This window comes from Heliangelus exortis, chromosome 22 (assembly GCF_036169615.1).
Source record: "Heliangelus exortis chromosome 22, bHelExo1.hap1, whole genome shotgun sequence".
NCBI lineage: Eukaryota > Metazoa > Chordata > Aves > Apodiformes > Trochilidae > Heliangelus > Heliangelus exortis.
Window position 1 is genome coordinate 6,974,925 of NC_092443.1, and position 24,700 is coordinate 6,999,624.

The 24,700-nt window shown below is 51.6% G+C and overlaps 1 protein-coding gene across 4 annotated transcripts; it reads right to left on the reverse strand.

Moving 5' to 3' along the window:
* Window positions 1–593: 593 nt before the first annotated feature.
* ADGRD2 (adhesion G protein-coupled receptor D2) lies at window positions 594–24,058 on the reverse strand. Of its 4 annotated transcripts, none has more exons than XM_071766243.1 (26): window positions 23,243–24,058; window positions 22,110–22,187; window positions 21,960–22,023; window positions 21,222–21,452; window positions 19,823–20,476; window positions 19,246–19,344; window positions 18,662–18,747; window positions 18,012–18,293; window positions 16,854–16,965; window positions 16,345–16,479; window positions 15,956–16,064; window positions 15,180–15,285; window positions 14,938–14,993; window positions 14,061–14,187; window positions 13,845–13,948; window positions 13,506–13,608; window positions 12,743–12,896; window positions 11,844–11,977; window positions 11,090–11,205; window positions 9,919–10,039; window positions 7,263–7,304; window positions 6,995–7,048; window positions 6,527–6,671; window positions 6,093–6,151; window positions 4,193–4,223; window positions 594–1,114 (listed from the first exon to the last, which is right to left on the reverse strand). In XM_071766243.1, the coding sequence occupies exons 2-26, from the start codon at window positions 22,155–22,157 to the stop codon at window positions 1,107–1,109; spliced, it is 3,180 nt and encodes a 1,059-aa protein (XP_071622344.1). In that variant the 5' UTR covers window positions 22,158–22,187; window positions 23,243–24,058; the 3' UTR covers window positions 594–1,106. The 4 variants fall into 4 exon arrangements, with proteins under 4 accessions (XP_071622344.1, XP_071622341.1, XP_071622343.1 ...); XM_071766239.1 differs by lacking the exon at window positions 594–1,114 and adding an exon at window positions 3,063–3,382; XM_071766240.1 differs by lacking the exon at window positions 4,193–4,223.
* Window positions 24,059–24,700: the final 642 nt, after the last annotated feature.

Below are 24,700 nucleotides of genomic sequence, written 5' to 3' on the forward strand. Positions count from 1 at the left end.
TTTCTCCCTCTGATCCTGCCCCTTCCCCACTCCCCACCCTTCCTTCCCAGGCAGGAGGTTACCAACTTCCTTGTCAGGAGCAAACCACTGTAATAAATTTTGCAGTTCATTTAAAAAGGCAGACTTTGTGCTTGTTGACTGCCTGTTGTGTTGGCTCCTCTTGGATCCCCATGTCCCTGCAGGAGAGCAGCCCTTGATCTCTGCACATGCTGGGTGCCCATGGGTGTCTCTCCAGGACCCACGCCTGCCTGCAGTGGGACCAGGACCCCATGGCTGCGGGAGAAGGGTCACTGATGTGGTGGGATTCAAGGCTTTGGTGACTCAGGATCTGGTTCAAAGTGCTGCTGGAAATTGCCGTAGTGACTCTGAGTGTGTTTTCCATGTGAGCACAGGAATGACAGTGCTTTTGGGCAGTTAGCTTAGGCAGGGGATTGTTCATGCAGCCCTTGGTGGTCACTGCTGCTGAGGGTCCCCTGGGCCACGCAGTGTCCTGCTGCCCTGCACCACAGCCAAGCCCATGCCCAGCCCTGCACAGCCACTGCACGCTGCCACACCTGGCCACGAGATATCCCATCACAACACAGAGAGAAGGCTGCCTTTAAAATCAGCATTTACTGTCATCATGATCAGCACAAACCCCAGCATATTTTCTGAACTCTAAACACTAGGGAGGTAGCAGGAGAACAGGTTGGATGCAAAGGACAGAGGGACAGAAAACAGAATGGCAGTGGGTGGGAGCCTGGGGAGCAGAGGGGGGACAATTTCTGCTCAACAATCTCTGCTGGTGGCAATAACCATCCCCACCAACAGCTCCACCAGGCCAGGAGCCTGGGGACCCCCAGGCAGGAGTCACAAGTACCTGCCTGGTGGTTGCCTGCAACTGGAGAGGAGCAGGGCAGTCTTCAGCAGCAGCAGAGACATCATGAGACCCCAGGGCACCCCAGTCCTGCCTTGGTTTTGTCTGCACATGTTGCTAGGAAGAAGCATGGGGCTAAAAACTCTTCCTGGGCTGGGACAGCCTCCACATGGAAGCCAGCTCCTCTGACCTGCTGTCCTCTCGGCTGCTGGAAGAACCTCGGTGTTGTGGGCCCATCACCCAGAACTCCTCAGAAACCTAAAGCAAAAGAGAGATGGTCTCAGAGGTGCCAGTGAGGGTGGGGTGGCAGTGAGTGCATCCACAGAGGTCCCACAGCACAATGGAGACAGCTCAGCACAGCCCTAGGACAGAGCAGGGCCCTGCGGCTGGGGCAGCGCTGCAGCCCCATGGCTCCCCCCCCACCTTGGGGGGTCTCAGAAATACCACCCTGATGGCAGGCAGCCAAGGCAGCCCTCCTGCACAGGGCCAGGGCTGTACTGAGAAATTACTCCTTCCCCCTGCTCAGTCATTAGCCCACTGCACACACCACTGAGCTCTGGAAGCACTGAAGAATGAGGTTTCAGGGCAGTGTAATGGAAATACCAGAGCTGCTGAGAGCAGGAACCTACATGGGCTGCACCTCCTTCCTTCAGGGCATGAGGCCTCTGCCCACGAGGAAGGACCACAGCAGGGATAGCAGCAGTGATCCCACTGCAGGGCAGCCCTGCAGGATCAGCATGGGGCAGTCCTGCCTTTGTCCCAGTGCCCACCATGCTCAGGTGCTTTACTGGCTTTGAACCACAAACTTTCATAATTTAGTCATTATTTTAAATCTGATCTTACTTATGGCGAGAGTTGCAGAATTACTCAATACTGATCACAGAAATGCTGAGCCATGGAGACAAGACCCATGTTGCTATGTGTGGCTTAGCAACATATAAATGTATTCAAACAGAATAATGAAATTATGGTAGGGAAACAAAGCAGCCATCACTTGAAGAGATGGAGGATGTGGAGGCCTCTTGGAGCTCTTGTTTGCTAAGACAAGGAAGATGGTAGTTATTGTTTGTGCAAATATGTGAACCCCACTGGTCATCCTGTGCTCACATAAAGGGTGTGATGAATCCAGCAGCCGCTCACAGCTTTGTGCTGCAGGGCTGGAGCTCATTACTGCGGCACATGTGGCCCTCCTGAGTGAACTGAGCCCAAATATTGGGGGTGGGGAGAAGTCCATAGGGCACAGCACAGCCCATGCCTGCCTCCTGCCATAGCCATGCTGCAGAACGCCTCATTTCTGTGGAACTGGACTGGTATTTATCCACATTTTATCCTCCCTCACCCTCATGCGTGCTAATGCACCCCATGGAGCCTGTCCCACTTCCCCCAGGGACCTGCTGGCTGCCTCCTGCACTCAGAGCTTGATGCCCAGTTGGAGCAGGGAGAGATGGATCACACCCCAGATCCAGCACAACTTTCTTGGGATATTGTGAGCAACTCATTTAGGCCCTGAGACTCCCATGATTTTCATTACAGCTGGCTGGAAATTTAAAAATAAAGATCTTTGGGACAAAATATGTCCCTTTTCACTAAACTACTTTGTGAGAAAACAATCAGAAGAGGGGTAGCAGTGTGTTTTGAAATTATTTCTCTCTCGTCCATCACCAAGCACACGTGTTCATGGGATGCTTCCCCTTCAGCTGTTGTACCCAAGAGCTAAACAACATTTTGCTCTGCTGAACAAGCTGTGAAGATGGGAACACGTGCACTGCTGAGCTGCCCTGGGGTCTTCCAGGCATTACTGCAGCTGGGCGTTACTGCCTTTTTTTCCTTTTTTTTCTTTTTTTCCCTAATGTCTGGAATCACTTGTCTGAGCCCCGTGCCTGGGAGCAGCGCAGCCGTCACCAGCGCTGTGCCGCACACCGGCTTGCACGTCCACAAGTGTGCAGAGGAGAGCTCTTCTGGTTCAAGGAGATCTTCTCCTTCACCCAAGGCTGAAGGACTGCCCAGACAAGGGCTCCCTCACCCCAGGGCACACAAGGAGCTGCTCTCACTGCTAGCAGGGAGGGTGGCCGAGCACAGCCCGCCCTGCACCCACCAGCAGCTGCCGTGGCCGCTGCGCATCAGCCGGCATGGGGGGGAAGGCACCGAACCCGTCCCGGCCTCCCCAGCGACCGCTGCGCACACCCAGGCTTTTAAACATGCACTGAGGGTTTACCTGAGCAAACAAAACCAAACTAAACAACCCACCTCTGTGCACATCTGGAGTTTAATGACACATGTGGCTCGGTGAAAATATGCAGGGGCAGGTAAGGGGGAGGGAGGGGGAACACAGAGCACAAATGCACGTGCTGGGGTGCAGGTCTTGCTGCCTCTGAGACCCCACTGCTACGCCTGAAATGCTGCAGCACTTTTACTCCAGGATGCCACTGATTCTGCCTTGCTCATGTGTCCACTGTAGGGAAGAAAGCTGCAATGCTTCTGGGTGGCATCGTCTTGCAAATAGTCTAAGCATGCCCTGCTTAGACACTTATTGTGGAGCAAAATCAGAAACTGCTAATGCACTGCTTCCTTAGACAAAAGAAAATGTAACAATGCAGAAAAAATATTATCAATCCATCCCCAGTGCTTCTTCACTGCACTCCCTGTCTGAGTAACCCTATCCAGAGACAGCACTGAGCCTGCTGGGGGTACTTGGCAGTCGCTGGCAAAAAAAAAAAAAAAAAAAAAAAAAAAAAAGCTGAATATTCTGCACTTGTCCCCAGAGGAGCTGGTGACTTGGCCAAAGGCAGGCAGGGAAGCTGGGATGGGAGCAGGAAGCTGTGCCTGGCCAGCCTCTCCCCAGCACTGCAGTGGAGCAGAGGCCTGGGGCTTAGGAGGGATTTCTGGTTTTAATTCTACCCACCTCCATGGTGACATTGGCCTTTCTACAACCTGAAACAGAAGATGCTAAATGGCTGCTTTTAAGCTCATAAATCCATCCCTGTCTGAACACCTCACCTTTCCTTCTTTGGGAGCAAGTCCCTTCTAACACCTGCCAGCAGCTGCTGGTTTGAAATCCCCCATGGCAGCAGAAGCTGTTGCCACCCCTGAAACAGCCCAGGTCCTGCCAAGCAACGAGGTGCTGTGCAAACCAGGTGGGTGCTGTGAGATGGGCACCCACCAGTGCTTCTTGGGCTTTACAACCCCCTCATCTGCTCAGGATCTCCCTCCTGCCTGGCCAGGACAGCTGGGAAATGAAACCCTTCCTAAAGCCTGAGGAAGAATCACCACCTTGTACCACAGAAACCAGTATGAGCAGTAGAAAAACCAAAAGAAAACAATGTAGGCAAATGTTACCTGAGGATTTGAATGCTGTCAGCTCTACAGCCTGAAAGAGGGGAGAACACCTGTTAGCAGAAGGTACAAATCTGAGTACTCTGCTGCTGGCAACCCCCCTGGGCTGCTCCCTAAGGCCATGCAGGGCTCCCCCAGCACCCACCTGCCCCTCTGCACTTTCCCCCCTGTGACCCACAGCACAGCGGGGAACCAGAGCCCTCATCCCAATCCCTGAGGGATGGGCACCCAGCAGTGCCCCTGGATACCACTGCACCCCTCACAGTGCCTGTGGGGTACCCTGCTCCCCTTTGAGACCCCCAGGCCCCTGGCGGGTATAGGAGGAGAAGAGATAACTTTCTCCCCCCAAGCTGTGGTGGAAAGAGCACACACAAGCCTGCACCTTGAGCTTAAGTGATGCTCAAAGCTCTGTGAGGTGTGAAATTCCTGCTTCCAGCCCAACAGCAATAAATATTACCAAACAACCTTTTAAAAAGCTGAAACACAAAGAACATCTCATCTGTGTTTGTATCTTCACCGGCACAGTGTTTTGTCATTTTAAGTGTTTTCAAATGTTTTTAAGTAGCATCTCCTCTTCATCCAAACTATTGAGCAGCTGCCAGTGACATCCTTAATTCAGGGCTCCTCCAGTGAGTGCCATGACTCATTCAGCCAGGGAGCAGGAAAACCAGCACTGACTTATCTAGCCAAGGAGCTCAGAGGCAGCACACTCCCAGGGAAGGGCAACACCCAGCACAGCCACACCGACCACCTCGCTCGGATGGAAATTCCCCGCAGCCAGCTCGGCACTGCAGGGATCAGCCATGGAACCCCAGGAGCTGCACGGTCAAAACACCCACCAGCATGGGCTCCTGCACTGGCAGCAGCCTCACCGTCTGAAGGTGTTACAAAGGAAGCAAGCTCATTAAAAATGCAATGTTTAAGCAGCAAAGATACACCAAAATCCTCGGTGACCCTCACATGGAGGAAAGCGCTTTCGGTCTTTGCCTGCTAGGAAACACCATGGCCTTGGCATTTAGGAGATGTGCTGCCTCCTGATGCTTCCTGCCTGGGGAATCTCAGGCCCCTGGGTTAATCCCTTTGGCCCACTCTCTGGTCTGATGCCAGGAGCTTAGCCCTGGTCCCAGCTTACAGAGCCAGCACCTGCCTGGCTGAGAAAAGCATTGCCTAGGAAGGGATCCCCTGGCTGGTGCTCAGCAGGAGGGGGAATGGCATTAACCACAGTATAAATCATGAGAGATGAAAATATGGATTTTATTGAGTGGCTTGAAAATGATATGCCAGCTATAGAAGTATTATCTATTGGATAAATAAGAGCTGTCTATGTGACACAGGTTTTCAAAGGATAAATATTAGAGAGGGAGAGAGATACTTCAGTGAGGGACTCATATTAAAGTAGTGTCGGATTTTATTCTGAGGAAATTACAGCACTTGTATGTCAAGTGCACAAGGACTGATGATCATTTCAATAGCGGGAGATGGAAGTGTTACCAGAGTAGTAAAATTTAAATTGTTCTCTGCCATAGACCCTACCTTACTGAGCTCTGCATCATGCTCCTGCAGGCAGCACAACCCAGCCTGTGCTCCCTGGAAGGATGCAGCTTGGGGACTGTGAGTCCCTGCTGCTGTTTCCATTTGTTGACCCTGCCTGGTCCCTCACTGACAATCAGCAACTTCTGTTACACCCTGGGACAGAGGGGATCAGTGGTGCCCTCAGTCCGTGTACAACAGGTCCGAGCCAAGCAGCTTCTGGGACTTGCTCAAGATGAAGCATTGAAGTTATGCCAGAGCTGGTGACATGACCGGGTATCCCCAAGTCCCAGCCCCTCCCTGGAACTGTTCCTACGTAACTGCTATGCTGGACACGGATGGAGGTGGAAGAGTATCAGAAGACACTACATACCGGTCTCTCAGGTGACATGATGGATGAAATCCCCATGGGAATTTTGGTTCCAAAACTTCCTAGGGGGAGAAGGACCACAATGAGTTTGGAGACTGGACAGTAGAAATATTCATGCTTTAGCAAGATCTCTGTCCTTTGTGTCCCCTGCATATCTCAAGAGAATGCAACGCTGTGTGACACAGTAATAAGACCCCATGCCCAGCCAGCCTGCAGGCAGGAACCTGCTCCCTCTGAGATCCACATGCAGACCATCCCCACCTCCCCTGGGAGCCCTTCATCCTGTGCTGCAGCAGCAGACCCCAAGTACTCACACAGGCCCAAGGGTCCAAGGCAGTGCCTGGTGAATGTCCACTGAAATTCAAGCCTTGGGAATAACGATGCTACTGAGTTTTCATGACACGGCCTGGGCCAGCAGCAAGGACAACCCTCCTTACCTTTGTTGGTGATGTTCTTCACTGGGGGCTCTTTCTGCACAGGGCTCGACAAGGCACTGTCAGCTGCAGAAGGACTCAGTTTCCCAGTCTCCCAGGAGGTTGTGTTTCTTGGACTTGATAAGTAGTTGATGGGATGAGAGCAGTTCTGTAATGAGGAGGAGATACAGGACAGTGAAAACCAACGTGTGTCTTTGCTGGATCCAGGTCCACCTTTAAGGATCCATTTCATCTGCACTGCAGCCCCTGGGACTTTGACTCCCATTCCACCCTGATACAACAGGCTGCTGCCTAATGAGGACAGATTATCTTAGGGTCTGCATTGTCCAACAGGTCTGCAAAGAAGGGAGACAAAAAAATAAAGTAAAAAAAGACTTTTTCTCCAATATCATCTCCTCAAAGCAGACCAAATATACATCTAGGGCTCTGCTCCTGTGGGTGCCAGGGTAGCAGGACTTCCTAGCAACTTACTGTGAATGAGAGTGCTTTCTTCTTGTCCTTCATCCTCTGGATGGCATTCCTCACCTGGAGCAGAGCAAGGACATTAGAGAGGGCCACAGCAGCTCTAGCAGAGCAAGAGATCTCCCAGGAAGTCATGGAAGAAAAGAAACTGCTGTCCCAGAAGCACAGTCAGGGTGATACTGTCTGTTGCACCTCCCACCACCCCAGCAGCCCCCTCAGTTGCTCATAAAGAGCAGCTCTGAGGAGTGTCTGAGCCTCAGCCAGGGCCATCTCTTACCTCGCTGTTATAGATTGCATAGACCAGGAATATGTAGAGGCCCTGCAGAGGAGAGAGAGCAGGAAGGGTTAGAGTTGTGCAGCTAGGGAGCACCCAGGAAACACCTCCTTCAGATCTCAGAAGCAGAAAGCACCAGGAGTCAACTGGGAGGAAACTGAAAGATGGGAAGCAGACCTCCCTTCCCACCAAGCACCCACCTGGGGTGGGGGATGTCACCAGCAGACCAGGTGCAGCATGATCGCACACAGTGACAGACCACAGCCTTAACAGGACCCTGTGGCCCAGGTTGAGTGGGGTACAGATCCAGAGGCTTTGCTCATTGCCAGGCTGGGCAGAGATTCTCTCTCCCGCCAGCACACTGGGGCTCCAGCAGTACACCCACCCTCTCCCTGCCCACACACCTGGAGCTGTTTGGTGCACACACTGAGGACCACAGAGCAGTGGCACACTCTGCCACAGCCACTCAGCCACAGCTGCACCCCCAGGGCTGGTGTGGGATGTGCTCCGGGGAAGTGTCCGCAGTAGAGCTGGGGTGAGCATCGCCTGGAGGCCACAGCCTGGGGCTAATTACAGCTCCAGACCAACGATTCTGGTCTTAAGGCAGCCCTATCTGGCCCACCAGATTTATGTTCTATCTGTGGGGTGTTTGTTATCGCAGCTAGATAAATCAGCTGCAGCAAGAAAAGTAATCCATCTTGTCTGCTGGGAGCCTTGCTCTTCATCTGCGGGCTCTTGGCAGGCGCGGTGGTAGCAGCACCCTGGCGCCGTGCCATGACCTGTCCTTCAGCCAGCACTGCCGCTCACTCCCCCAGACCAGATTTCTGGTGGGGCTGCCAAGGCAGGTCTTCCTTGAAATAATCATTCTGGATGAGCGTGGGGAGAGGGGGGAGCGGCGGGGTCGGCTGGGATGGGAGCAAGGAAGGAGAGGAGGCCCAGCTGCAGCAGCGGGTGGGAACAGAGCTGGGGTTCTGGAGGAGCCTGCTCCTGCCTGCAGTCCTGCCCTCAATGCCCTGTCCCCCCCAGCTCCCCACTCATGGCAGGGCAGGTGCTGGGTGGCCACAGACAAGAACGTGGCACGTGCCTGCAGAGCAGGATGGGTGCCACCCCAATGCCACCTCCTGCTCCCTGCCCAGGGCAGCAGCTCAGGGAGCCCCTTACCCACCTCCAGGACCACCCTTCCATCTCTACCAGCTGAGGTGAAGCCAGCAGGTTTTACCCAAACTGCTTCTTGACAGGAGCAGTCACCTCTGCCCAGCACCAGGAGCTCGGCAGGGTCTTGGTGTCCCAGCCACAAACCATGGGCTGCAGGAATGATGCTGCCTCCTGCTCAGCACCCTGAGACCAGACACTGCTGCCACCTCGGGCACAGCACCACTCCACGTTGCTTCTCAGTCACTCGGCTGAATTCCTGCACTGCCTGGAGCAGTTCTCATGTTTGGTGTCGACGCACAGAGTAACCTTGAAGACAGGCTGGGGTTTCCGCAGATAAACAGTGAGCACTCAAACAAACAAACAACCACAGCAGCAAAAATTCCCTCCACAGGACTGGCGCATGAAGAAGCCCGCTGGCCTTAAAGGGAATTCCAAGGTGAGCCATAACAGTCAGCACGGGGGCTGAAATGGGATGGTTTTATCTCTGCTCCCTCCCAACTCCACAGCCAGCATCTCACAGCCCCTCCACTGGCATGAGTGAGGAAGCAAAAGCTCTGTGAGCCTGGAGGATGCCATCCGGGCCCTGACATGGTACAAGGGGTTGTTAGCAGTCCTTGAACTAGGGGGCTCATCCTGGGATTTCCCTTTCCAGTTCTGGGCTGCAGAAGGAAGAGCAGCCCTGAGTGTTACTGGAGAGCAGCCTTCCTGAAGGCATCAAGCCCGAGGTCCTCAGCAGGACCCCTCTGGTGTCATACATGTGCTCGTGTTTTTACAGAATGAACACTGAAGTGAGGCAGAAGCAGACTGCCAGGAGATGGACAACTCTTTGGATCCCAATAACTCGGAGGGTAGTACTCAGTTGCTCTCTACACTTGGGTCTTCTAGAGCAAGATTTGTCCTCAAGCACTGGGCAAGGGACTCTGTAAAACCTGCCTGTGAATATCCAGGGAGAGGGGTGTCTGTGGGGTTTCTGCTGGCACAGTCTGATCTCCAGGGCTTGGAGCCAGTCAGCTCCTGGGCTGGCTGCCTGCAGAGCTCACCTTGGACCATTCCCTCCTGCTCACCAGAAGCAGGGGGGTTCAGTGCTTCTCTAGCTCCATCTACAGCTGCTTTCCCTTGAGGTTTGGAAAGCTTCTGCCAGCAAGGGGCTGAGGTTTGAATCGCAGGTGGCAAGCACATGTTCTGGGACTTACTGTCACCATGTGTCCCTGAGTTTCAGATATCCTGAGGTCCCGGGAACAGTCCTGGCTCAGAGTAGAACTGCATGCTCCTGGTTCTGTGGCTGACACAATGTGCTTTGCTCTTTTAACCACATAGAGGCTAGTTCAAGTTTTAAACACTTTTGATGAAATCAGCATACTTAGAAGCAAATATTAAGCATTGCTTTACACACCAGGGTCACTTTATGCCCTACAGAGATCCCTGTTAATAGAAACATTAAACACAAAAAACCACTGATACCTGCTTGATGTTGATGTGAGGATCCACCTGGAACAGGACTCACCTGGAGGGAGTTCAGCACAATGAAGACATAAGCCCAAATGATGCTGAGGTGGACGAGGACCCCACACACCCAGGTCAGCCCCAGCACAGGTAGCAACACCAGGACGGGCTTGGCTGTGGCCCTGTCAGGAAGAAGAGCTCAGCATTACCTGGACACATTTCAGAGGTGAAACACTGTGCACCAGCACCCACCTCCCAGCTCCCCATGGGGATATCTGTTGTGCTCTGCATCCCTGAGCCCAGACTGTCCTGGCAAAGCTCCCCATCCTGCCCAGTGTCCTTCCTGGCTCTGCAAACCCTGCCCAGGGTCCTGGCACATGTCTGGGGCATCTGCACTAGGATACACAGCACAGAGGACATTTGCACTGGGAGAGCCCCAGGGGTTTAGGAGCACCCTGGCCTGTATCTTGCAGTTGAGAAGAAAATTTCCTTGTCTCCTTGCTGGAGACATCTCACCTCCCCCAGAAAGTGCCTTTCAGATGATGTGTCCACCAAAAGGCACCCAAGATGGTAGCTATGGAACAAATTCCTTTGCAAACAACATCAGTTAAGAGGGAAAAAACCAAATATTTCACCTCCTGGCCTCCAGTGTGCCAGCTCTGCTCTTTATTTATCACTGAGAATTAGCAAGAATGGAGCTCTTTGACGTCATTAGCCATGAGAAGACAGCTATTTTGCCTCCAGTTGCTTCTCCAAGGAGGACTTCAGTGTTTGTTTTGTTAGCATATGGATGTCACCCTGCCCTCCAGAAATGCCCTATCTTTGTGCCTCTGTAAATTTGGGAAAATTTATTTATGATACAGGGGAACAATGCGTGTCTAGCGGGGGTACCCGGCGCCAGCTAACAACAATAAAGATTCACAGAGGGTGATAAAATAATGACTCAAGCAGCAGTTTTTTAGAGGTCTCTCTATATTGGCTGATTACAGAAGCTCATACCACCAGTGTTATTTTCCATCCACCATGTCTCAAACTCACCAGGTTTGCCAGGCTGGGAGTGCTGTCTGGAGCAGGCAGGCTGCCTCACAGTTACCCTGCAGGAGAAAATCCTTCCTGCCCTGCCTCTCCCAGCCTTCACTTTGTCAAGGCAAAGATTCTCAGTTTAACAGTAATCCCATCATTTCATCCCCACAGCAGGCAGGGCAGGGAACACCAACCCCTCCCCTGCTCACCAGATCTGTATTCCAAGCTGGTTCTCCAGGCTGCTGTTGGGTGTCAGCATCTTTGATCTCCTGCGAGCACTGGACACAGTCACCATCACCACACGGAGCAGCACGAAGGTGTTCACCTGCCAGAGAAGAGCCCAGTAACCTCCTGTAATCTCAGCTCCAGTGGGGTGAGGCTTTTCTGCTGGGGACTGGCTAACTAAGTGTTAGAACTTGGGGAGAAATGTGTCACTCCTGAGAAAGCAGTGAATAAAACACTTCACAGAGCTATCCAAGCACATATGAAATCTGGAAAACTTATCTCAAAACCTCTTCTACAGAATGTCTTCCCTGTCAAGCGTCTACTCTGGATCCCTTGAACATTGCACCTTTTTCTGCTACTGTGTTGTTGTACAATGACACTCACGCTACTACAAGGACAGAGATGTTCCCATATTAAAATGAGACCTTTAGTAAAGGCAAAGTCACAGTCAGCCTACACATCAATCTACATTCCTAGTTGAACAGCCAACACAAGAACTGGTCAGCAAAATATTCTTAAAGCACTTTTTTCTATCAAAAAGCTGCTCTGGTTAAAGAGATTTATTTGTGCTGTGAAAGTATATATAAGGTGTAACAAAAAATTTCCTTTAAAAGTAGCAGTCACAGTCCTGCAAGAAAGCACCTTAGCCACAGGAGTGCTCACATCCCTGATTCTGGAATGCCTTCCTAAAACTGAACACAAGGGAATCACACCTTCCAGGCAGGTATTGGCACTTACGGCCAGGATGAAGAGAACAGGACCAACAAAGGCCCAGATGACATTGGTCTGAATGTTCAGCCAGCAGTGGTTGTCTGCCACATACTTGTTAAAGGAAGTTGCAAGGGTCACCCCCACAATAATGACTGGAAGACCTGAAGAAAAAAAAAAACAACACAACAGATTAAACCCCAGGAAAAACAGAGATGAGCCATGCAGGTCAGCTGTGCTCTAGACAATTGCTTCAAACCCCCCAAGACCAGACACGCTCCAGCATGAGCCCGTTTAGCCTCTGAAACCCCATGAGCAACATCAATTTACTGCAGTGAAATCTGTCCTGGCTCTGCAAGACCAGATTTATACGCTGTCAGCATCACTCTTCTAGGTATAAAGCATTCCAAGTCCTGAGTCCTGATCAAAGCAATTTACTCCTCAGATTGCTTTTTTAACAAAATGGACAATCAAAGACATGAAACAATCAAAAATATTTGAGCCTGTGGCTGATGTTCAACCAGGTGGGTGTTTTGCAAGGGGCATTGACCTAATGAGACTCCTCTTTGGTGTGAAACTCAGATTATCCAAATGAATCCTATGGCCCTAAAGGGCTCCCTCTGAGGAAAGGGTGCTTAGTCAGGAACATATGTATTTTCTGATTGCTCACAGACAGTAGTAATGCCCTCCAAGAAAAAGAACTTACTATAAACTTTTTTGGACTGTACAGAACAGAAATGTTTTCTAATTTATCATCTAAAACTGTCAATTTCACACTCAAAGGTATGAAAGCCCTTGGAGAGCAGTGGCACCCTTCTCTCATAGTGAATCAAACCAAATATGTGTGAATCCCTTCTACAGACATTTTTGTGAAACAAAACAATTGATCCATTTTTCTGAGCACCCAATGCAGAGGAGTCTGTAGATACCCCAGCCTGTCACATAGTAGAACTTCATTCTCCTGTCTTCACTCATGTTGACTGCTACCACCTTGCTCCACAGGAGAAGCCCCTCTACCAGCATCCATGAAAAGGCTGCCATGAAGAAGAGATGAAGGGAGGCAGTGACCATGAAACACATCACCTAGAGAGAAGAGAAATCACACACAGTTTCAGGAGTCCTCTGGGGACTTCTGAGTGTGTGTGATCAGGAAGGAGAGAACAACCTGTAAATTATGCTGCAGAGAGTGCAGAAGTGGTGGAATTAAACATCCACAAGCATGAAAAAGAGTTCTTGAAATTGCAAGACATCAATAGTCCAGCTGCTGCAGCTCACACTCATCTCTTCTGTGACCATCTAAAGACACAGAACAGGGAACTGACAGCATCTTTTCCTGCAGTTCTTGGACTTTCCTTGAAGGCCTCTCACCTCAGAGCTGCTTGATTGAGCCCTGGGATGTGGAAGAGGACACAGAAGAGGACATAACTGTATGTTGCTGCTTTGTAACTACTTAAATTTCCTGAAGCATTTTTTGCTGGAGACAAACTGTCAGAAGAAAGAGGTAAAATTTCCTGGCAAACTGCACAATGCATGTATCCTTATCTCCAAACACAGAGACACAATCCTTTCTTAGATCCAAGTCACAGCTAATTAATGAAACATTAATAAAAAGGATCACAGTTTTGCTGTGACAATAAGGCTTCAGCAGGCTTTGTCCTGCTGCCTGAACAGGACATGTTCTGGTGAGCTTACCTGGTTGGTCTTGGCCAATTCACTGAACATGAGCAGAGCTTCTGCTGCAGCTAGTGCAAAGATCAGGTTCTTGTGCACTGTTGTTCGTTCACTCTTGGGGACACTGAGGGAGGAGACAGGAAGCCCTCAGCTGCAGTCAAAGGAGAGGGTGTACATTTTCTCTCTAGTCCTTGCTGGGATGCACAGACCTGTCTGGGTGATCTGCTATCTCCCCAGCCTCTCCCCACACACTTACCTCTCCCCACACTGACCAAAGATACCTTGTTTGCATACTTGTTCTGAAGGAAAATAGCAAACAAAAACCACAGAGATGGCTACAAGTGTCTGAACTTCTCTTACCCAACTGCAAAGAATAAAACGAGGGTAACAATCAAGGCACAGAAGGAAACTCCACATCCAATAAAAGTCAAGGTCTGCAGTGTGAGCTCCTCCTTGGTGCTCCTCTGCTCCAACCATGAAACAACAGAAGACACAAACACCCCACAAATTAACCACAGTCTGGTAACAGTTCTGTCATCCACCCCACAGACCATCAGGGAAAGGCTCCTCTCTTACCTGCATGTCATAGACCTGCAGCAGCACAGCAAAATTCGTGGTGTGGTTGCAAAAACAGGCAGAGGAGTCTGGGAGAGATGTCACCACAGAGCAGCCATCTGTGGACCACATCCCACCAGTATCTGGGCTAACATGCAGAAAAAAAAGAAAAAAAAAAAAAAAGAAAACCCAAAACCAATGCTAAAAACAGAGAAGAAAATATAGAAATTACCATCCATTTCAACAGAAAGCTAAGGTATTATGGGAATTTCATTCTTTCAGAAGAAGCAGAGTTGAAATGAGAAAGAGGAGGATATCAAGAACAGGTTGTCATGTGGAAGGGAACATCAACTTCAGGGCAGGGCTAGTAGAGGTAGCCTCTACTAGTAGAGAGCAACCAGCTGCCTCCAAAAACACCCTCTTTCCACCTTCCCCAAAATAATCCATGCCTGTTGCAAACCTGGGACTCTAAGGAGGTTTTTTGCACTTGAATGACTTAATTACCAATCCATAATATATCACAGACTCAGTGCTCTCACTGTGGTGACATCCAGCAAAAACACATCTCAGTGCCAAGCAGTATTTATGAGGCATGGGAGTCCTGCAGTCTGTTGGGCTATATATCTTGGCCCAACCTTTCTTTGTTGCAGGCAACAATCATAATTAACTCAGCCTTTCCATTTTAGTTGTATATACCTCATTAAAGGTCATTTGCTTGTGAGTGACTTTTACAGCAGAAACCTTCCCAGGAGAGTGCTACCAGAGCAGACAAGAGGATGTCAGTGTGCAAACCAGGCAAAAAATATAGATCCCTACTTTTATATTTATATTGTTACATTGTGTTTTTCAGTGAAAATAAAAGCTCATAAATCTGGGGACTGGAACTGAAATAAAGCACCTGAGGCTGAAGTTCCAGAAGGCACAGATGGGCCCCACCAGCTGATGGTGCAGGTCCTGCAGGCAGAGAAGGAGAAGAGATGTCACAGCCATGCACCCTCCGGATGCAGGCGGGGCAGTGTCCTCACCAGGCTGCAGCAAGGCAGCACAGGACAAACTCCAGCCCAGGGACACAGGAGCCGAGTGGGAGAGCTGGGCATGGGACAGCCCTGAGCCCCTGAGCGGGGATGCTTCCCGGGGTACCTGGATGTGGTGCTGCAGGCGGTAGCGCACGGAGGTGCTGATCTCCTGGTAGTCACTGAGCAGAGTGGAGGAGATGAGAGCAGTGCCCACCGTGGTGCTCAGGTACCTGTGAGGGGAAGGGGTTGCTCAGGGGCACGGGAAAACACAGGGCGTGCTCAGAACACGGGGTCTCACAATATACAAGACACCTGGAAAGATCCAGAGCCACGTGTTGAGTGCTTCAGTGCCAGCAGCAAAGGGCCTGGGACCACCTCAGGTCCCCTGGTGAACAGAACCCCTCCGCTGACCCCCTCAGTGCGGGAGGGACCCTGCAGAGCGGGCTCTGGAGCACCCGGGGGGCTGGGCTGAGCGGCTGAGCTCGGGAAAGCAGCGGATGTGCGGGGATGTACGGGTGGCCATCCCCACCTAGTGTCCAGAGCTCCCCGGGGACCGCGGGGCTGTCCTCCCGCCAGCCCTGCAGCCACCAGCCCTGGGACACTCCCGCTCCTTCCGCCCTGGCAGAGGGGACCCTGTGGCAGCCCCGTCCCCAGCCCTGCCGAGCAGGGACCCTGCGATGAGCCAGAGGCGCCCAGAGGGACAGGGGATGAGGCAGGGTCCAGGGGCATCCCCGCCACAAAGCACTGCCACCTCTTCCCGGAGAAATGAGATGGGATGGAACAGCGTGCAGGGCACCCCAAAACAGGGGCAGCGGGAGGCTGAGCGCAGAGCTGGGAATGAGCTCTCTGGTGGTGCTGAGGGGCAGCCCTGGGGTGCAGAGGGGGTTCTGTTTCACTCACCTCTGCTCTCCGTCAGAGGCAGCCGCCTCCTGGGGGACAGCCCCGGACAGGCAGCGCTGCAAGGACCCGTAGCCAAACCACATGTTTTTCACCGTGACTCTACGGAGACCTGGAGAGAGAGAGAGAGCACCCCGGGAGCCTCCGAGCAGCCCCTGAGCCTCAGCACCCAGCGCTGCCGCAGCATGGGGATGGGACACCGGGGGTCCAGGGCACTCACAGCTCCAAGCTGTGCCTGCAGAGGGGCTGTGGATATTCTCTCCCCCACAGCCCATCTCCCTTTCACCGAGGGCATCTCTTCCCCACACTCCTGTGTGCTGGGTTAAGAGGTCCTCCTGATGAAGAGGATGCAGAAGTGCCATGGGGAGACCCCGGGAAGCACAAGTACCTACCTCTGGCTTTCAGTCTTTGCATTTCTTCTGCAGGAACTTCAATGAGGTCATGCCTGCCTTTCTCAGGGCTCTGGACCACGTACACCTCACTGCTCAGCTCCTGGCTGCTCAGCTCCAGCTTCCTGATCTCCATCCCTGAGGAAGGGGTAGAATCAGGTGCTGAACCAGGGTTCAGCCCTCCTCCGGAGCTACTGCTACAGCAAAGTACCACAAGGGCACTGTAACCCCAGCCAAGACTCAGAGAAGCAGCAGAAAGATCCTGTTCAGTGCAATCCATGTGCATCTGGGCTCAGGTTGACTTGTGTGCCCAAAGGTTTCTTACAATCCTTTTACAGCCCACAGTCCACACTATACCACTTCTGCATGAAGGAAATGGGGAGAATGCTAACCACAGGGTTAGCAAGAGAGGAGGAGAGGTGCCAAAAGTGGACTTGGAGTGGGAACCAAGTGGGATGACTGAGCTGGGGCCCAGTGAGATGCCCTCCCTGAGCTCTGGCAGTGCCACTCACCAACATTCTCATGCTGGATTGTGATCTTCGTCCTCCCTGCAGTCAGCAGTGGGGCCAAGTGTGACACCATTCTGTCACAGAGCTCAACAACAGCCATAGGCCCTCTGATAACCTGCAAACATAGAGAGAGCAATGAAATCAGCACCTGCACTTCAGCTCATGCTTCCCACAGCAAACATGAGAAACTGGAGACAAGACTGGCCATGAGGCAAACTTGATGAGTGTTACAAAAAAAAAATAATTGAAAACAAAACAAAAAAAACAACATTAAACCAGCATAGAAATTAATGACTAAATAAGCTGCTGTAAGGTATTGATTTTTCAGACCCAGCACCTGATTTTTGCAAAGTTGTAGAACAACCAGCCTCTCTTCCTGGAAGAGTTTTCACCCAGTGGATTTATGCCTCTATTGAGCTGTGAGTAACTGTGGCCAGGGAGACCTGAGCAACTGTAAATGATGAGGGAAACTTGAACTATTCAGCAGCCTTTCATCTCTGGTGGTCCCTGGCTTGGTTCCTGGAGCACTGGCCAGGCCAGACGGTGTCACACATTTCCCAGGGACAGGTGGCAAGTGAAGGCCATAGAACAGACACAAAAGACCCACGTGAGGAGGGAAGAAGCCAATGGACAAAATCCCGATGAGGGTGGGATGATGGAAATCCCTCACACAAAGCCTGATGGTTGTTTGAGCAGTGTGGGGGCTGATGGCAGATATCTCCTTGGCAGCCCACCCACGGGAAACACAACAAACCATGAGGGGAAGGGGATTGCCCTGCCAGAGAGGGCAGAGTGTGGGAGCAAGGAATCTACAAAGGACCAGGAATCTGCAGACTGTGTGTAATCCTGTAAATCCAGGCTGACAAAGTATAGAAGCTTGAAGAGAGCTGAGACAACCCATTGGAGGGGTCTGCAATGAAGACACCACTTGACTGCACATTTTTGCATAAAATCTTGTTTGCATCTCCAACAATGAGGCAGCAGCAAGGCACCCAGACCTGACCTGGACTGGACAAGACTACCCATGCTTGCTGCATTTTCACAAGTCCAGCCTTGGGCCAGAATGGTTTGGTGTGACCATGCAGATCCTCAGGCTCTGGTCATAGAACAGCTCCAAGGAGCTGCACACACAACAGGAGGAGCTGCTGTAACACGTGTTACCTGGTTGATTGATGACCACGTTTCAATATTCTTCTCTTCCAAGATTAACTCTGTCACTTCCACATAATATTGTCCCAACTGCTCCAACATCTCCAGTTCCTCTCCCTCCTGGACTTCCACATCAGAAATGTGTTTCAGTAACTGAAGCACCACAAGGAGGTCAGATGACTCCAGCACTTGTGTCTCTCCTTCCCTCAGGACAGCTGCCAAGGCATCCAGAACTTCAAGGGCAACAGAGAGGTTCATGTCTCGGATGTCAGTTGTGAAGATGTTCTCAGGAATCTGCCATGGAAAAGATGTTTTAGTTCAGTGCAGGGCCCTGATCACCAGCTATGCCTTGGCAATGCCCTGCTGCCCTCACTGCTGTAGGACCCCTGCCTCCAGCCTTAAGGGAAGGAGATCTGCCTTGACATTTTGATCAGCCTCTCAACTTCAGTGTGAGAAGTCAACCTGAAGGAACACTTTTCTTGTTTGACCACAGCACGAGTTACAGCTGCATTGGTCACACACTGACAGCAGCTCAGAAGAGGCCACAGATGTAACTGCTGGCAAAGTGGCCTCAAACACCAGCAGGAACCAGCAAGTCCACCCTAAAAAAGGTTCCTGCCTGCTTCTGGTGCCAGATGCCACTGCTGGGCTGCAGGACTCACCACAGTCCTCCCTGCACGTGTGTTCATGTGGCCCACAAGTGAATGGCTGGATTCCATCTGAGCTTTTTTCAGTTGCCAGTATGCATCTGAAGATAAAACAAAAGCATAACCATTGGGGTGGTGTCTAGCAGCATGGTTAACATATGTCTATGATTCTATGATTCTGTGTTGTGTTCAAAGCCTGAGGAATGGTCCTCAGACAGCGGGTAAATTTGTAGGACAGTCAGGACAAGAAGACCTCACAGCTGTATTTTATTTCTAGTAAAAGATGCCATCTGGAGAAACAGCCTAACACTTCTTTCCTGCCTCCCCCTCATGTGCCCCTGGACAACGAGTCTGGAGATGCCTGGACTGGGAAGAACCCTACAGCATCTCCTCCAGGTGCCATTTACAGCCACTGGGGAACAGTGAAATGTCCTGTCCCAGGGCATGCAGCTGAAACAAAGTCACAGCTACGCCACGCTCTGCATGAGAACTCTTCAGAGCAGACATGAGACCTCCCCACCACTGGCCATCACCCCACATGGGACCTCCAGGAGTGGATGCTGTGGAAGCAATGAATAAATAAATAACAGATGCTGTACCCTTTCTGTAGCGACAGATAAAAGGCAAAGGCTGCAGACAAGATGTGTAACTGAATCCACTGCTGCCAACTTCAAACACTTGGCATTCCTCAACAGGCCCTGTGGAAACACACAAAGAGAAGGCCCATGCTCCCCAGAGTGCCATCCCTGAGCAAGTATCACATTTCCTGCAAGCAACCCCCAAACCCTGCTGAAGACAAAAGCTGCAAACAGCTCCTCCAGGAGCCCCAGGGCTGAGCCAGAGCAGGGACTGGGGTAGAAACTGCTTCCCACGAGCCTGGTAAATACCCTCCAGGAGGAACTTGGTGTCTGTGCCAGGTCCCGAGTGACTTATGGGTCATGTCATGCCAGGCTGGCTGGGGGACAGCTCCCCTCTCCCAGCAGAGCACTGAAGCATCACTGACAAGTAAGCCCTTTCTCTCAGAAGAGGAGGAAGGCTGCAATGAGCCCAGGAGACCTCAGCAGCTGTCTGTGCTGGGGTCACTGCTGGGGCCTTCAGTGACCAAGGGTCTGGTGGTGACTGTGCTGGCCCCGTGCTGCAAGAGGGAGCTGGAGCAGTGAGGGCAGTGAGGTTTACCTGGGCAAAGAAACTGGGTGGTCACCTCCTGGACGGTGCTTTCCACCTCCAGAGCATTTGAGCTCCATGCAAACACGAGGTCTTGCTCTACCACCCAGCAGGACCGAACCTTCTCAATCTGCTCCGCGCTGAGGACTTTCTGCCAGATGTGCAAGTCAGTGATGTTCCCACTGAAGGACTCCTTTGCCTTGAAGGTGCCCCCCAGAGAATCTTGATCCTGCCCAATTATGAAAGTCCCCTGGCCATAGATGGCCTGGGGGGCAGATGGCCCCGCAGCACACAGACCACTGGCAGATGCCCTCCTTTTCCCATCAGTGTAGATGGCCCAGGTCCCATTTTCCTGCTGCCAGGTCACACAGAAGTGATGCCACTGTCCATCAGCACGGAACATGGGCAGGTATGGGGAGTGGTGCCCATGAACTATGAGAGCAAACCGAACAAAGCCTTCCTCATCAACAAAGCCCCGGAGCTGGAATTCATTAATAAAAGCTGGCACAGCATAGGAGAAGATGGTAGCAATCTCCTGGGTCCTGGTGTCCCACTGCAGGTGGGCACAGGCTGTGACAGATGGCAGTGCTGGGAAGTCAGAAAGCACCTTCACGTATTTTGTGTCTGTTTTGTCTCTGAATACCAGGACAGGTACAATGTGGTGCCCTAAAAAGAGAAATTTCAGACAGCATAAAGGCAGAAGCATGGACCAAGGTCTGTTCAGCTTCTACTGGGGTGAAAACATCATTTTCATTTGCTTCCTATGAAGGCCAAGAACTCATGGGCTTTGCAAGCAAGGACATCCTGTAAGGATGCAGCAAGGCTCCAGTTCTCTTGTGCCTGATGGGGATCAGGAAGGCAGGCGAGCTGAGATCACATCACTTCATAAATGTAATTTACAGAAACTTAGGTTTCTAGCAAATAGCATTGCAAACAATGAATCTGGAAGGAACAGCATGTTCCCAAGCACCCCATGCTATAGCAACCAAGTGCATAGACAAATAACACCTTTGAGGCAGCTGCCACAGGTGTCTTGCTGCCGGGGAACACCATCCTCCTGGTTCTGTCCCTAACATCATCATTCTGCAGGACCCATAGGTCCCAGATGGCAAGGCTGAGGAAACCAGACCTGCTTATAGGGAGATGGTGTGGGAGGAGGGAGAAGAGGAGCTCCCTCTGCAAATTCCTTCTGCTGCAATGCCCCAGGAAATCCTGACAGTGACCGTGCAGCTGATGTGCTGGGATCACTGTTGCTCAAGCTGCCAGTCCCAGCTTGTGACTGGAGGTCCTGGATGTTACCACAGTGACAATAAAAAATGAGTGGCAACTTCTCCAGTCAGATTAATTTTTCACGACTGACAAAGATCCATCAGTGAACGTCTCCCAAGAGTCTGAGCACACATATACTCACGTCTCCTTTTTGGTTTGTGCAGGACACCATCCCTTTCATTTAGCCAGATGGAGCCCCTGATGTGGTGGGACTGCAGCATTTTGCTGAAGGAAGCTTCTTCACTGTCTTGGGGCTCAAAAAGCAACTGAGCAAAGTGGTGTTCACAGTATCTGTCTGCATGCCACCAGTCCAAAGTAGTAGCCACATATTCGTACACCTCTCTCGAGGTCTCAATCGTGACAGGAGCAACACCTGGAGAAAGACACACATGATGTGGAGGAACACGAAGACTCTCCAACCCATTCTCCTGCCACATGCACTACAGGGTCAGTCTCTTGCAGCATCCCCAACATTTACAAGGAGTGCCTGGTGCACCCTGGAGGAGTCATCTCGACATTCACCACTTGGGATGTTCAGTGAAGCAGATATGTGAAAGTAAATTTTCTCATTCTATACCCATCTCTCAGCTCCTACCAGCTTCTGCATTTGCAGATGCAATATGCAAGCACAAAATAATCTGTTTTGTTCACAACTATAGTGCCATAAAGACCAGCAGCTGAGCACTACTTACCTGATTTTAGACAGTAATTTCATTGTTAGCCAAGCAAATATTTAGCTGTGCAAATACCATTTCAGACACAAAAGGGGCTACTGGAAAAAAATATTTTTGCCTCTGTTTCTGCCACCTTTTTATGTGTTGTTTCTCTGTGCTGAATATTGCTTGGAAGAACATACAGAATGATTGATAAAAGTGCTCACCTTTAGAAGTCTGATTCTTGGCAAGGGCTGCAAAGGCCAAGAGACTCCTGGACAGATTGCCAACCTGTTGGAGAGGATGTCTCTTAACAATCATACAAAGCATTGGTATTACCTCAAATACTCAAATTATAAAATTACTGTAAAACTCACCAGAAAGCTGAAGAACCAAGAATCAGGTCTCAAGTCTCTCCTAACCATGCTGACGAGCTGGGAAGCTTTCAGCCTTTGCTAGAATAAACAAAACACTACTAGAGTTGCACTGCAGAGACAGCAGCACTCTACAGAAAGCTGGTTTAGACAAGGCTCTTTTCCTCAGAAGGATTTGAATCAAAAATGAAAAAAACAACCCTAAAATACCTTCCCTGGCTAGAATCCAATCAAATACTCAGTTCCCCTGAACTCACTGAGTTCTTCCGAATTCAAAGTCTCAGTTTTACATTTGTTTTCAGGATATAGAATAATCCTAAAGCATATACAGATGTGTGATAATAATAGACAGGGAAGTTAGCAGAGCATCTGTATCTGCATTAGCTAAATAAAAAAGCCACCATAAACTGCATCGTCAAACAGTGCCAAGTCACTGGCAGCTTTCCTCATTTCTTTTAGAGCCTGCAGAGTACAGTACCAGGCTGCAGACCCTGCAGACCAGGCAGCCTCCACGCCTCCATGGGCAGTGCCGGAGCACGCAGCTCGGCACCGCCGAACCATCCCGGAGCACCAGGACTGACGGAAAACCCTCCCGCACCACCGGAGGAAGGAAACCCATCGTGTGTGGCTGTGTAAAACCCAGTAAAGCCATCGATACGGGGCTGTAAAGAAACAGACACGGAAACTGTTCTCCAGTGCAAACAAGTCCTCAAGCCTCCCCTGCCAGTCCTGAGTAACCTCTGAGCTCTCCCCGGGCTCCGCTGCGTGCACCGCGGAGCACTTTGCTGCTAAGGGACTGAGGATCAGTGCTGAAGCCCGGACTCCCAACATGTTCACAGTCTTCCAAAGTTCAGCAGTGACACAGCAACCAGCCCCAGCCCTGGGGGAGAGGTGTGCTGGGCTCTGTGCTCCTCGCTGAGGGATGCAAGGGGAGCGGCCCCGACGGACGGCGGGATCTCCCCCGCGGCTCCGCTCCTCTCCCCGCGCCTCCCGTGGCCGCTTCCCCGCTCCGTGGCTCCTCCGCCCCGGGAGCCCCGGGCTCCGGACCCCCCGCACTGCACCCGCACTCCCGCCCTCAGATGCAGCCCAGGACGGCTCCTCCACCCCCGACGCCCCGTTCACATCCCGGCACTCACAATCCTGCTGGCTCCGCACAGGCAATCCTCCTCCCGGGCCACCCCTTCTCCTTGGAGGTCCCCGGTAAAGCTTCTCACTTGATCTGGGCAGAAAAAACAGGCGGTGGGGGGATCACCAGGAATGGTCCCAGGAGCAGGAGGCTGATGTCTGCAGGCTCAGGAGCACAGGTTAAGGTCGGCTCTGGAGGAGATGTCTGGGTGCACAAACGAGAGACCCGGGCTGACAGCAGGAGCCGGGGCAGTGCTGGCAGGCAGAGCCCAGCCAGCTGGAGCCCTGCAGGTCACCCTCCGGGGATTTCCTGGCTGAGGGGCTTCACCGTTCTGGCATTTCCCCAGGCCCGGGCCCGCAGCAGCCCCGGGCAGGCTGCGGGGGCTCAGGGTCACCCCCGGGGCCGGCAGCGCTCCCACCTCGTCGGGCAGAGCCGCTCTGCTGATTAATGCCCACTCGCTCTTGCTACAGCAACAAGCACACAGTTCCCACTCCTCCCCTCCAGTGCATGCTTGAATCACACCATGGATTCACGGGCAACTGGCTTTTGTTCTTCAGGGTCTTCGTCCGGGAATGAAGGCAATTACCGCATCCCTGCGCCTCTGCTCTCTGCAGTAAATCTCCCCCAGAAGAATGGACCTTTGAGGCAGCTGCTCCAGGCTGCTTAGTCACCACTGCCAGTTTGGAGGTGGCCCGGCACTCCTGACAGCCTGGCACCCAGAGCTGAGGGTGCATAGAGCAGCATCCAGGGAGGGGTCTCTGCAGTTGGCCAAAACTGGATCCTGCTCTTCAGTGATGCAGGGACTGGAGCCCGAGTTCACACCAAAGATATCCAGAGGAGAAGTGCAAATTGTCTTTCAGACTTAGAGCTGGTGTAGGTTTAATGAGAGTTAGGGTTTCCCAGAAGACAGAAAACTATTTTGTTTATGCCCACATCTTAGAATTCAACCTTTTGTAAGCACTAACTGCAGTTTTCTGGCAGCATTAAAAACAGAAACCAGCCCACAGCTTCCGACATCACTCCTGTTGTGTTCTACAGCCGTACAAACCAAGCACATGTAGAAACTGAAGAAAAGTTTCCTGTGCCCATTGAATCTTGAGTTTCTAACCACACCTACACGAGTTGTTTGGATTTAAAATGCAGTACCTTCCAGAATCACATACTGGACTTTCAGACAAGACTTGATGGTTTAGCTGGACAGCTCTACAGACTCTGGCAAGAACCCTTCACTGGCGTTTCAAAGGAAAGGTCACAGCCAGCAAATAGAAGCTAGTAACAGGCACCTCATTACCCTTTCCCCTAAAATCACACCTAAAAGATCCCAAAGAGTGCAGGCTCATGGGCTGTTGAGCAAGTCCAGAAAGTGGGGTCCAGCACTTGGCCTGCTGGATGCTTCCTTTAGACCTGTCAGCCCTGCAGAGAGTTTCCTGCAGCCACTTGCACACGTGGGCACTGCCATCTGTTTGCT